General features: G+C 40.4%; 1 protein-coding gene across 2 annotated transcripts in view; it reads right to left on the bottom strand.

Moving 5' to 3' along the window:
- megf10 (multiple EGF-like-domains 10) overlaps window positions 1-13,710 on the bottom strand; it is a 99,892-nt gene that overhangs the window by 75,432 nt on the left and 10,750 nt on the right. Inside the window, exons 2-4 of one of the 2 annotated variants that reach the window (XM_051683523.1) lie at window positions 4,507-4,625; window positions 1,017-1,118; window positions 719-819 (exon numbers count right to left, since the gene is read on the bottom strand). In XM_051683523.1, the coding sequence (XP_051539483.1) occupies window positions 719-819; window positions 1,017-1,118; window positions 4,507-4,613 (310 nt within the window). In that variant the 5' untranslated portion in view covers window positions 4,614-4,625. Of the gene's footprint in view, window positions 1-718; window positions 820-1,016; window positions 1,119-4,506; window positions 4,626-13,710 lie in introns of those variants that run through there. The other variant, XM_051683524.1, reaches the window with a different exon arrangement.

Here is a 13,710-nt window from a genome sequence, read left to right as displayed (position 1 = left end):
AGGACGGGCAAGGAGGAGGCAGGAACCGGCTGAACAGTCAACATAACATTTTAATGCAAAATTCAACATAAAACAAACATAAACCACAACACAAACAGACACACACAATGTGTCTCTCTCGAACCGGCTTCTCCGGCTGCCCCTTATCTCGCTCTCCCGCCGATCAGCTGATTCAGCGCCGGCCGTGCTCCATCACAGCCCGGCCACGCCCTCCTCCTCATCACAGACTCATTAGAAAGGCATTCAAGTTTCCCTTTCTTTAACAGTAGTTCAGTGATGTGGAGAAGCAGCATGTGATTACAGTCACTATAAATACAACAGATTCTTTCAGACCCCATGAACGTCTCTTTCAGCTGCTGCACTACTCACATTCTCATATTCACTGAGTAAAAGATCTTTCATCATATAAAAGATGATCTAACAACCACATCCATCTATCTGGCTGTCTATCAATCTAATCTATCAATCTATATATCTATCTGTCTGTCACTCTGTCTTTTCTATCTATCTATCTATCTATCTATCTCTCTGTCGACCTCATCATGACCTCATGGAGACTCCTGCTGTGGCTCAGATCATTACTGCTTTACCACACTGCTTTGGATGAAAGATGTATTTGATTATATTCTGATGAACAGGAGATGGACTATGAAAGGTGACAGTGCTGTATGGCATATATTGCAGGTGTAAATACAGTAAGCACAGCAGTAATACTCACGGACACATATGTCTCTGCTCTCGTAGAATCCTGAGCAGCACTGAGACTTGCGTCGATGCATCGTCTTCTCACCCCTGCGGTACGCCATCCTGTAGCTCACCCTTAAACACCCGCCAAAAGCAGATATGACAAATATTTATCTTCAGCAATCATGTGCAACTTTGTCATTAATACATTTATTTTTCAAGAATATATTATTAATTATCTACAAATCATTGAATATTCTCAACTTTATAAGTGAATATGAAAATATGAAAACAAAACTTTCTCTTTATGAAGTGATTTCATGCTCACACACCTGTGTTGAGTGCATTTAAACCAGTTGAGGATGTCTGTGCAGCTGGTGTAGTAGACCTGATCAAATGGGTGCATGTACGACTCCTGCACGGTGACAGAGTAACTGCACATGCGCACACATACACAAACACACGGACTTGTCTTTATATCATTGTGGGGACTCTCCATAGACTTCCATGCATTTTATGGATTTTATATAGATCTAACAATCATTTCTATTCCCTAACCCTACCCCTAAACCTAACCCTCACAAAAAATGTTCTGCATTTTTACATAAAAAAAAATAAATAAAAAAAAAAACACATTGTTTAATACGTTTAAGCCTTTTGGTTTATAAGGACACTTGAGGTGTCCTCATAAACCAGGTTTATAGCATTATTACATGTGTATAATCTAGAATAGTGCTAGTGAATAGTCCTCGAAAAACCGTATACAGCTCTGGAAAAATTTAAAAGACCACTCTAAATGTTCAGTTTCTCTGGATTTACTATTTATTGGTATGTGTTTGAGTAAATTAACATTTTTGTTTTATTCTATAAAGTACTGACAATGTTTCTCCCAAATTCTAAATAAAAATGTTGACATTTAGAGCATTTATTTGCAGAAAATGACAACGGTCAAAATAATACAAAAGATGCAGTGTTTTCAGATCTCAAATAATGCAAAGAAAACAAGTTAATATTCATTTATAAACAACACAATACTAATGTTTTAACTTGGGAAGAGTTCAGAAATCAATATATGGTGGAATAACCCTGATTTTCAATCACAGCTTTCATGCGTCTTGGCATGCTTTCTACCAGTATTTCTCATTGCTGTTGGGTGACTTTATGCCACTCCTGGCGCAAAATTTCAAGCAGGAATTCAACAGACACTGTAGACGCTGCCATACATGTAGAGATACTGATTTTAGAAACATTTGGAATGGTCTCTTAACTTTTTCCAGAGCTGTATACCTGAACACACACACACACACACACACACACACACACACACACACACACACACACACACACACATGCTTATTTCTTTATGGAAATTAGGATATACCATAGAATTCTTTTGTTCAATTATTGTCTAATTACTCCAGACTAATTCAATCCAAAACCTCAACCCTATCCCAGATAGAAATCTTTCTGCATTTATAGATTAAAAAAAAAGACAATTATTTAAACTTTGTCACAGTCTGTTTGGATTTTATATACTTTTAATTGATAACTGTGTAAATTCTTGCAGTAACAATCAATTTCCCGATGTCTTGTTTTAAATCACATTATAATTGACACTTGACATTTATTTTTCAGAACATGATTTTGCAATGACCATTTAACCCTGTTACATTTAAATCATTTTGTGGTTGAAGATCAGAGCAAATATGTCAAAAAATGGCCTTTACTAACAAACCACTGAACCATCATTGAACCAGACCACATTGTTCACCATCAGTATTCTTATGTTTTGTGCCAAGAACAATATGTTTTCTGTTAAAAATGTAATCGCTATGACTTTGTCCATAACAAGAAGTTGAACTCTTGAGCCTGATGGTAAACGTACTGAAACTGTGATAAAGACTTGTGTTGCAGTAACCGTTGCAAACTCTACATTTTAAAACAAACTCTGCGTTCTTGTCCTTTATGTTTAGATTAATTGAATTAGCTTTCAACAGGCAAGTTCCTTCACCTCAAAAGAGCAAACACACACACACACACACAGAGTTTTAACAGGCAGGAGATGTCCATGGCCAAATTAAGGAACAGCTCAGAACTCCATAAAAGCAGATTGAAAGGAACAAAGCAGTGGGTTTGTTTCCCAGCTAGATTCACGTTCACACAGTAACGTGTGGGAACAGCTGTGAGCTGAGAGTGTTTCCTAAAGCACAGAATGTGTGACTGTACAACACAGCTAATGTGTGTGTGTGTGTGTGTGTGTGTTCCTCAAGACATTTACAGTCTGATGCTGTTTAACAGTAGTAATACTGCTGCCGTACATCATTGTGATTCAGCACACAGACGGTTAGAGTAAAAGACATTAAACATTGAACCAGAGTGCTTTTATCACAGGTCAAAGGGTGTTTCCTGACACAACATGGAGTAAAATCCCAATAGCCATGTTAAAATCAATGCTTTTATAAAATGATGGCAACAGCAATGTGATAAAAGACACTAATGATCAATTATCAGTTAATAATCAGAATAAACTGTTCAGCGGCCTAGTAATACAGTTAATTATTCTTACACTAATCTACTCTAATGATCACTGTAGAACTAGTGCTGCAATTCATTAAATAAATAATAGAGATTAAAATAGCAGATGCCACAATTAACTAAATTATGCATAATTAGTAGATTATACATAGTAGCTGTTTCTTTAAGACTGCACATAAAGCATGGCTTCCCCGAAAATGTCATAACAAATGTGGCAATAACATGTTTAATTTATGTTCAGAACATTACATTAGTTATTTCAATACTTTACAGAATAAAACTGTCAAATATCACACATTACTAGCATACTGCTCTTTGAAGTAACGCAGTCCTCTTTTTTCTACACAAACAGTCAGTGGACCCACATAGATCGCTACTGAAGCCATGCTTCAATGGGAGTCTATGGCATACCTATGATCGATGTTCATTGGACGAGAAGCTCTAAACATCTCATTTTGGGTCCCACCCAGATGCCGGGCATCACTGGGAGTCTATAGGGCTTTTCACACTTGAAATTGTTAACACAGGATCATTCTCAACTCCGGGTAAATGAAATCCTGTTATCTTGTTTCATGTTACACACTGTTCATACTTTACACAGGGTTGGGAACGGTACCCCCCCTGCGGTACCCCCCCCCTCCCCCTCAGCATTTCGCGGAGCAGGACACCATACGTGAACTTACAAGGGTAGCCGGTAATGTGATGTGGCATCTTTGTCGGTATGCCAGCTCACTACGAGCACTGACTTAATGATAATAATAATAATAAAGCAATAATTGATCTGGCTGTTGCTATTTCTAATGATATTCCTCATTTATAAGCGTGTAATGCTCTTGTTGCATATAAATGTCTCTAAACACAGCCGGCAGACACAACTGTTCTGACTGTAATCACACATGAGCTGTTGTGGCTGTAACTGAGCAGCAGATCATTTCTGGAACTGTATGAATATCAAACAAATACACAAAGACAGCCAGACAGACAGGTGTCTACATCACTACATACAGAGCTGCTTTAATGTCAGTACTGTGTGTGTGTGTGTGTGTGTGTGTGTGTGTTTTCTATATGTAATTTGGAACATTAGAAGCCCACACACATACTCATACACATCAAATATATGATGCTATTTAGTTTCTGAACAAGTTCATATTGATACACAGATAATTACACACAACTGCTGCTCTCAGACATTTGTGCTGCAGTAATGGGACCACACACATGTGAGCGATACAGCCTTCGTGTGTGTGTGTGTGTGTGTGTGTGTGTGTGTGTGTGTGTGTGTATCACCTCTCCCAGTGACTGCAGACGTTGGGGTCATCGAGGTTGAGTGATGATGTCACAGCGATCACACAGCATGAGACAGCCAATAAAAGAGGAGTACAGGATGACATCATTACAGCAAACACCTTCACACAAACACAGCAACATCATAAATATGTGAGAAGTTCATGGGCTGTAATCTAAATAATTACAGAGTGTTTAGTACAGACACATTATGATATTTATGTCCATCTAACATTGGTTGAAATAAATAAATGTCAGAATTCAGTCATGTTGATTGTGATGTTGTTGAGCATGTATACTGTAGAGCAGCAGGACATTAAGTGGGTATTTACACTTGGTCATTTAATGCGTTTTTACTGATCAGATTGCTATCCGACCAGATATAAATCTGATCTTCAATTTCTGCCCTATATGAAACTAAAATGTAGTTCACTTCCATGATTATGCTAATGCCGGGCAGCAAATTATAAAAGATGTTATTTATTATTTGACTCCAAGTGCCCTGCACATGCATATTTGTATGTGAGCATGCACTATATTTTTTCCCTCAGGGCTTGTTGTAGGCAAAATGCATCAAATGCGTCAGCTGTGCTCATTGTCAGTGTTTTGTTCCAGTTTCGTCCATGATCTGCATCAAATAAATGAAGAAAAAAGTTCTGTCTCTCCTGCAGTGTACATCCATTTCATAATTTGGTATTATTGCACGATGCGAGCCCTATGCAAATACTTGCATTTTATTTAGCATTTTCCCTCTCTTCGCGATTTGACTCTCTTCTCAATAAATCTTTTTTAGTTTTGTACCTCTTTTTGTTTTTTTGTTACACTTTGTGCCCTTCACACAATCCTGCTTAATGCTTTAAACACAACAAATTCATGAGGAGCATATTATTAAACTTTGGCTGATGTAGATTTATGCTGATGATTTTCTAAATCAATATGTCCATAGAAGCCATTAGACACACGGTCCATAGAGCGCTGCTGAAATTGTGTTTCAATGGTACTCTATGGCAGATATCTGTACCATTAGATTTCTGTGAGGTAAAGAAGAAAAAAAGGACACTCAACAGAGACTGCCCACTTGTCAGTAGCTAAAACCCTGTGACAAATTGTCTGTACTCATCCTCCTTGACTTGTCTGCTGCTTTCGACAACTGGTGAACCACCAGATTCTTTTTCCACCCTCTCTGACCTGGGCATCACAGAAACTATGCTTAGATGGTTTGAGTCATTCCATGCAGGCAGTTCCTTCAAGGTCACCTGGAGACGAGAGGTTTCCAAGACACACCAGTTGACCACTGGGGTTCCTCAAAGATCAGTGCTTGGACCCATCCTCTTCTCGATCTACACTACATCACTCTGACCTATCATTAACCTTTTCACACTTGAGTTTCTCCTGTACTGACGGATCTCCCAGCGTGAGTTCTTTAATGCATGCTGTAATTAAAACAAATCTTACCTTACACTTCACAGCAGATGCACTGAAGGACAGATTATATCACAGCAGGTGCACTGAATGTCAGATTATATATTATCAAACATATAATGTGGTTTTTAGGTGTTAATAATGATTGATTATGATAGATAAGATGCAATTGCGAACATGTTTGTCAGCTATGCGCGCCGCCATATTGTCATCACAATGCAAGGTTTTGTCATAGATGCATACAAGGAGGAGCATAGAAGGTTCTAAAAAACTAGCCCTTACACATTCTCAGCCCCAGAACTCGTTAGAATGAGTAACAAACGAAATGGGAGAAAGCTCGAGTGGACTGACTAGTTTATATATTCTTTGTTTGACGTCAGAAAACATGGCCACAGTGCTGCATCAAAACAGTGTGCTCCAACGGTAATGGCTTTATACTTTGATTTAGTGACTGTTTGAATGTTTGTAACATATAAAACTAAAGATATTGTGATGTTGAAAAGACTATTTGAGCAGCTGGTTCATTATGACAACCGCTTCAATCCCTCTTTTGCCGGTAAACAGAAGCACGAATGCAGATCGTACTGGTTTGATCATACATGTCTGAGCCCAGGATAGTGTAATCACACCGGTTTGATTGTATATGCAAAAGGGTTAAGGCACATGGCTTCTCCTACCACTGCTACACAGATAATGCACAGCTCTACCTATCATTCCAGACTGATGACCCTGCTGTCTCAGTTTGTATCTTCTCCTGCCCCTCGGAGATCTCAGCCTGGATAAAAGAATGTCACCTTCAGCTCAACCTTGCCAAGACAGAACTTGTGATCCCAGCCAACCCATCTGTTGACCACAACCTCTCTATTCATCTTGGCTCAACTACACCAACACTAACCAGAACAGCCCTGAGCCTGGGAGTGGTGGTGGATGAACAGCTTAACTTCACTGCCAACATCCCAACAACTGCCCAGTCTTGCAGATTCAGGCTTTTCAACATCAGGAAAATCAGACATTTCCTGTCTGAATATGCTACACATTTCCAGGTCCAAGCTCCGGTAATCTCAAGACTGGACTAATGTAGTGACCTGTTGGCTGGTCTGCCAGCTAGTATGATTAATCCACCGCAGATGGTCCAGAATGCAGCAGTACATCTGGTGTTTAATCAGCCAAAGAGAGCTCAAGTCACCCCACTCTTGATTTTACTCCACTGGCTGCCAGTAGCTGCCCACATCAAATTCAAGGCTTTGACTCTGGCCTTCAGGACAGCCTGTGGAACAGCACCCTCTTACTTTAGTTCACTCCTCCAGGTCTCCTCCATGTCCAACTTGCTCTCTGTGGTCAATAAACGAGCAGTGCTTGGTGGTCCCATCGCAAAGTGGCATAAAGTCTATTTCATGATCATTCACTCTCTCTGTTCCACGAGCACCTCACCAATCCACACTAATCGCACTTGCTATTTAACAATAATAACTGAAAGAAAATCCTTGTCTGTCTCTTTCTTCTGCGCTAGCTTCTTTACTACTCCGGCCACTTTGAGAATGTGTCAGTGTGATTGTAACGATTGGCTGGCAATGGCAGGCAGACGATGATGATGAAGTGTAGAACCCAAGTGCAGTTTATTACTAGAAGCGTGAAAACCAAAAACGTGACTACAAAACATAAACATGAACTAAACTTGGCATAACTTGACTTGACATAACATAACATAACTTGACATAACTTGACCTGACTTGACTAGACTTGACTTGACTTGACTTCCAAACAACATTACAACACACAAAACATGAACAAAACACATTTAACCATGACATATCCCCCCACTAGGGGCAGCTCCTGACAGCCGTGGCGACTTGACGTGGCTACATGGCATGACGTGGTAACATGGTACAGCAGGATCACTGACTTGGCCATGGTAGGCGTGGATGCTGACTCGTAGATTATTTTGTATATTGGCATGGAGCAGACTCAGGCATGGTTGTGACATGGCATGGAGCAGACTCAGGCGTGGCTGTGACATGGCATGGAGCAGACTCTGGCCTGGCTGTGACATGGCATGGAGCAGGCCAAGGCATAAATGTGACATGGCATGGAGCAGACTCAGGTGTGGCTGTGACATGGCATGGAGCAGACTCAGGCATGGTTGTGACATGGCATGGAGCAGACTCAGGCGTGGCTGTGACATGGCATGGAGCAGGCTGTGACATGGCATGGAGCAGGCCAAGACGTGGCTGTGACATGGCATGGAGCAGACTCAGGATCCGGGGCAGAAGGTGGTGCAAGCTCGGCGACCACGACGTGGGACCCTGGCTCGGAGACCAAGATGTGGGATCCTGGCTTGGTGACCATGTTGTGGGACCCTGGCTTGGCAACCACGACGTGGGACCCTGGCTCGGCGACCATGACGTGGGACTCTGGCTTGGCGTCCACCTCCCCCACAGTGAATGATGAATCACATATCAGTAGGGCAAGGTCGATAAATTGAGTCAGACTGTAGGTACTCCGGCCGCCTGGCATCAAGGAGGAGATTGGCTCATTCAGCCCAAAGTGAAAACAGTCCTTGAGGGCAATCTCATTAAAATCGACCCTGCTGGCCAGAGAACAAAAGTCCTCTACATAATCCTCCAGGGGACAATTCCCCTGACATATATGAAGAAGCTGAACTGCTGGGTTCATTTTGCGGTCAGGTATTCTGTAACGATTGGCTGGCAATGACAGGCAGACGATGATGATGGTGTAGAACCCAAGTGCAGTTTATTACTAGAAGCGTGAAAACCAAAAACTTGACTACAAAACATAAACATGAACTAAACTAGACTTGACATAACTTGACTTGACTTGACATAACATAACATAACTTGACTAGACTTGACATAACTTGACCTGACTTGACTAGATTTGACTTGACTTGACTTCCAAACAACGTTACAACACACAAAACATGAACAAAAACACATCTAACCATGACAGTAATATTGCAGATATTGTTGACTTTTGTATGACTAATTGCTAGCTATGTTCCTCATTTGTAAGTCGCTTTGGATAAAAGCATCTGCTAAATGACTCAATGTAAATGGAAAAGATTGGTGTTCATTGGACGAGAGGCTCTAAAACATCATTTTGTGCCTCACTGGAAGTCTATGGTATTTGCAATGGATCTGCATCTGACTGTTTATTGGACATTGGGCTTTCAATCAGTATATTTTTGTCCCATCTGGAAGTCCCATCTTCTCATATGATTGGTCGAGATCTCAAATGGGCGGGACTTTGTGACAGATAGCCAATAATTGAAACAGTGAGTAATAAAACATGATTGACAGCATATGAAATGTAAAAGCACCACTGTCGAGCACAAAGTGTTTGGCGATTTGGAGATACATATAAAGATATTTGCAATCTGACGTGCACATTTATTTCAGCTTTCATAATCGGATCTTTTGCCTATTTATTTATTTATTTATTTTTTTGTAAAAACAGTTTTGAGCTTATTTAGCCTAATGATTTTTGTTTAGAAATGTCACCATTTGAGCAGCAGTTTGTAAAGCTTCTGTGCTTCCCTACTTATGATAAGCACCAGCCACCACTGATATATATAAATACAATGTATGTAAAACAAAACTGCACAGACTGAGCCATTACCTCCATCACACTGACAGATGTGCCATAGCATGTGGCCAATGAGCAAGATTTTGCTATTTAAATGTCTCTTATATAAATGTTTAAATGATGCATGTCATTGAGGAGTCTGGATTGGCAATGGATTTTCTGAGTTAAATCAAGCCTCTTCAACAACACCAGTTATCAGCAGATGAACTTATTGAACATCCAGGTATCTACTTTTAATCTGGAAAGAACTGGAAGAACTGCACCAACTAAAAAAATCACTTGAAATAACTGTGAATAAGAGCAAAAGTGGACATTAGTGATAGTGTAGTGTCCTTGGTTTACAGACTATTACCAGTACTGCATCCTTCTAAATAAAAAAGAGGCAGCAGAAGAGCTGGAGCAGAAGAGAAGAACTGGAGCTCCATTTTACTTGTGCCCTGGGTAAAGCACAGAGGAATGAAGATTCGAGCAGCTGCAACATGTCTTCCTCTGGCCGGCTCAAACCGATCTGATACTTTCTGCCACTTCAGGCCTTGGATAATGTACAGAAATGCCACTGGACTATCCCACTTACTGTATATTCTATGTAGTTAGATCAGGATAAGGGAAGTTTCTATATCAGCATCATCTAAATTCTTTGCCCAAAGAGTCAGCATCGACAACTTCACAACAGAATATGGAAACAGAAGCACGTGGCAGAGTCTAACTGAACTTGACCAACCTCACCTGTGACTCACTATGTGTCCGACATCCCTGACTTCCTTTTTTATGATTAACATTTTTATTTATTAAAACAGAAAAACAAAACATAATTATAAATACACAAAATCAACTTTTAACACCCACTACCACCCCTCCTCCTCCTCCTCCCCATTCCCAACCCCACCCCAAACCTCAACAAACATCCCTGTGGTCTTAGATGAACACATATAAAAGAATAAAAAAACAAAAACTAAACAATTAAAAGAAGAAAAAAGAGAAAAAATAAATAATTAAAAAATACATATATATTAAAATATAAAAATCACACACACTGACAATTACCCCTCTCTCTCCATTATTCCACCCGAGAACCCTCCAAGAACGCTAAATATCCACCCCATTTTCTTACAAACAAATACGGATTCCCTAGTCTTCTATAAGACCCCTACTCTAAGGCTGCCACTCTCCCCATCTCCGAGCACCACTCCTGAAATGGAGGTGCTCCAACTGACTTCCAACCCCTCAAAATCACCTGCCTGGTGACCATAACACAGGTTAGGACCCAATCCTCCACATGTTTACTCTCCACATTGATTTCTGCCCCATCTCCCAAAATACAGAGTCTGAGGCAAAACGAAACCTGAGTGCCCAAGACATCACATACAAAATTCTGAATTCTCAACCAAAACCCTTGGATTTTAATGCACCCCCAAAAAACATGGGTTGTATTTCCATCCTCCGATTGGCATCGCCAGCAGGTAGGTGTGTCTTTAAAACCAAGCCTATACAGTCTAGAGGGGGTCCAATAGAATCTATGTAAAATCTTGAACTGAATAAGGCGAACCCTTGCATCTCTAGAAAAAGACTTGACATTTTTTTTAATCCTAGCCCACACTCCTTCCTCCAATACCAAGTTTAAATCTTTCCCACATAATCTCTTCCGAGAAGTTGAAGCTCCATCCCCCAGACTCTGAATTAAAAGGGAGTAATACACTGATGCCTCATGACCTTTTCCAAAAGCAGTAATCACCTCTCCCAAAGCATCTGCCACCTTAGGGGGGTGTGTGCTACTCCCAAAAACAGTACAGAGCAGGTGGCACAGCTGTAAATACCTATAAAAGTGAGCTCTGGGAATTCCAAAATGATGACCCAAATTCTCAAAAGATCTCAACAGTCCACTCTCATACAGGTCGCCGAGTGTAGTAACCCCCCTCACACTCCACTCTGACCAAAAGAAAAGGGACTTGTTGATACATAATTTGGGGTTCAGCCATATGCTTTTGGCAACATTTAAATAAATGTCCGAATTAAACACTTTGGCCACTCTTGTCCAAATCATGTGCAAATGTGAAATAACAGGGTGTGACTTAACTTCTCAGATTAGTTTGATAGAAAGGCTTTGCAATGGTGAAATAGGGGCAAGGACTTCCTGTTCAATAGAAAACTAGGGAGGGGCTCTCTCAGGTGGAAGCGACCAATGGGCCAAATGTCTGAGACCGAATGCGTAATAATAAAACAAAATCTTGGGTAGGCCTAGCCCACCTTTGTCAATCGGCCTATGTAATTTACTGAAATGTAATCTGGGATGTTTACCATTCCAAATGAAGGACTTCACTATGCTATCAAATTGCTTGAAATAAGAGAGGGGTACATCTATAGGGAGAGATTGTAACAGGTAGTTGAATTTTGGAATACAGTTCATTTTAATAACATTAACCTTCCCTATCACTGATAAATGTAATGAAGCCCACCTGTCCACATCGCTCGAAAACCTTTTTATTAAAGGGTCAAAATTAACTTTAACTAAATTAGACAAATTTGCTGGGAAAAAAATACCCAAATAATTAATGCCCTGTTTAGGCCACTGGAAGGCGCCCGGCTGAAATCCGTCACTGGACAGTACGCTGTCAGAGCCAAAGCCTCGGATTTAGACCAATTGACTTTGTATCCTGAGAACTTGGAAAAGGAATTAATAATTCTGTGGAGGCACGGCATAGATCTAGTAGGGTCAGAGACGAATAATAAAATATCATCCGTGTAAAGCAGAAGTTTATGCACCACACCTCCCGCCATCACCCCTGGAAAATCATTCCCCTTTCTTATCGCAGCTGCTAATGGTTCCAGGGCAAGACAGAACAATAATGGGGAAAGAGGACAACCCTGCCGAGTGCCCCTATTCAGAGTAAAATAATCTGAAATTAATCCATTTGTTTGTACTGCTGCTACAGGGTGTCTATAAAGTAACTTAATCCAACCAATAAATGTACTCCTGAACCCATACATTTCCAAAATCTTAAAAAGATAATCGAATTCTACCATATCAAATGCCTTTTCGGCATCAAGTGAGATGGCAGCGACCGGAGACTGATCATTCGCTACTGAACACATGATATTGATGAAACGCCTGATGTTATCAGAAGAGCTACGGCCCCGAATAAACCCCATCTGATCTATATGTATAAGAGATGTCATAATTTTACTTAATCGATTAGCCAAAATTTTTGACAATATTTTTACATCTAGCTGGATCAGGGAAATTGGACGGTAACTTTTACACTCGCTTGGATCTTTGTCCTTTTTAAGAATCAGACTGATCCGGGCTTGTGTCATGGTTGGGGGAACCTTTCCATTCTTTAGTGATTCCATATAAACTTCTAACAAAAGTGGAGCCAGTTCTGTAGCATAAGATCTAAAAAATTCAGCGGCAAAGCCATCTGGCCCCGGAGCCTTGCCTGTAGGTAGGGCCGTAATTACCTTGTCAAGCTCCTCCAAGCTTATCTCAGAATCAAGAGAATTTGTTTGTTCAGTCATCAATTTAGGGAGATCTAATGGTTCCACAAAGTTCCTAATATCTTCATCAGTAGACGAAGATGTGGAACTATAAAGATCAAGATAGAATTCTTTAAAAGCATTATTAATATCAATGGCTGAGGTAAATATTTCACCACCAGCAGATTTCACTGAGGGAATGGTAGAAAAAGACTCTCTTTGTTTTATATATCTAGCCAGAAGTTTTCCTGCTTGTCCCCTGACTCAAAGTATGACTGTCTTGCCCTGAATAACCAAAACTCCACCTTCCGGTTTGGACTTCCTTAAAGGGAGTTTAAGCTGGAATTATGACCCTGTAATTCACACCCTGCTAAAGATCTTTCAGGATGCCTGTCAGGGGCATCCATACTCACAATATCCTGTTTGTCCATATTCCACTACACCATCAACACATTGAATTTTCATTTGTCTACATATACAGTATTTACAACATCACCAAATGTTTACTAAAACAGATAACTAACACTTTCTAATGACTGAGCAGTCACACGAGAGAACACTTGATTTAGTGTCTCTTGTGTAGTGCTATCAACTTGGCAACACTGTAGGAATATCTGTGTGTAGCTGTAAAGAGGGTGTAGGATGACCTCTGTGAAAGTTGACTCTGTGACCCAGTGTGTTTGCAGGCACTTAATGGGAATAGCAGTGCTG

The sequence above is a fragment of the Myxocyprinus asiaticus genome, chromosome 42, assembly GCF_019703515.2.
Source record: "Myxocyprinus asiaticus isolate MX2 ecotype Aquarium Trade chromosome 42, UBuf_Myxa_2, whole genome shotgun sequence".
Classification (NCBI taxonomy): Eukaryota; Metazoa; Chordata; class Actinopteri; order Cypriniformes; family Catostomidae; genus Myxocyprinus; species Myxocyprinus asiaticus.
The sequence above is the reverse complement of the archived record's forward strand: the minus strand, read 5'-3'. Positions and strand labels throughout refer to the sequence as shown.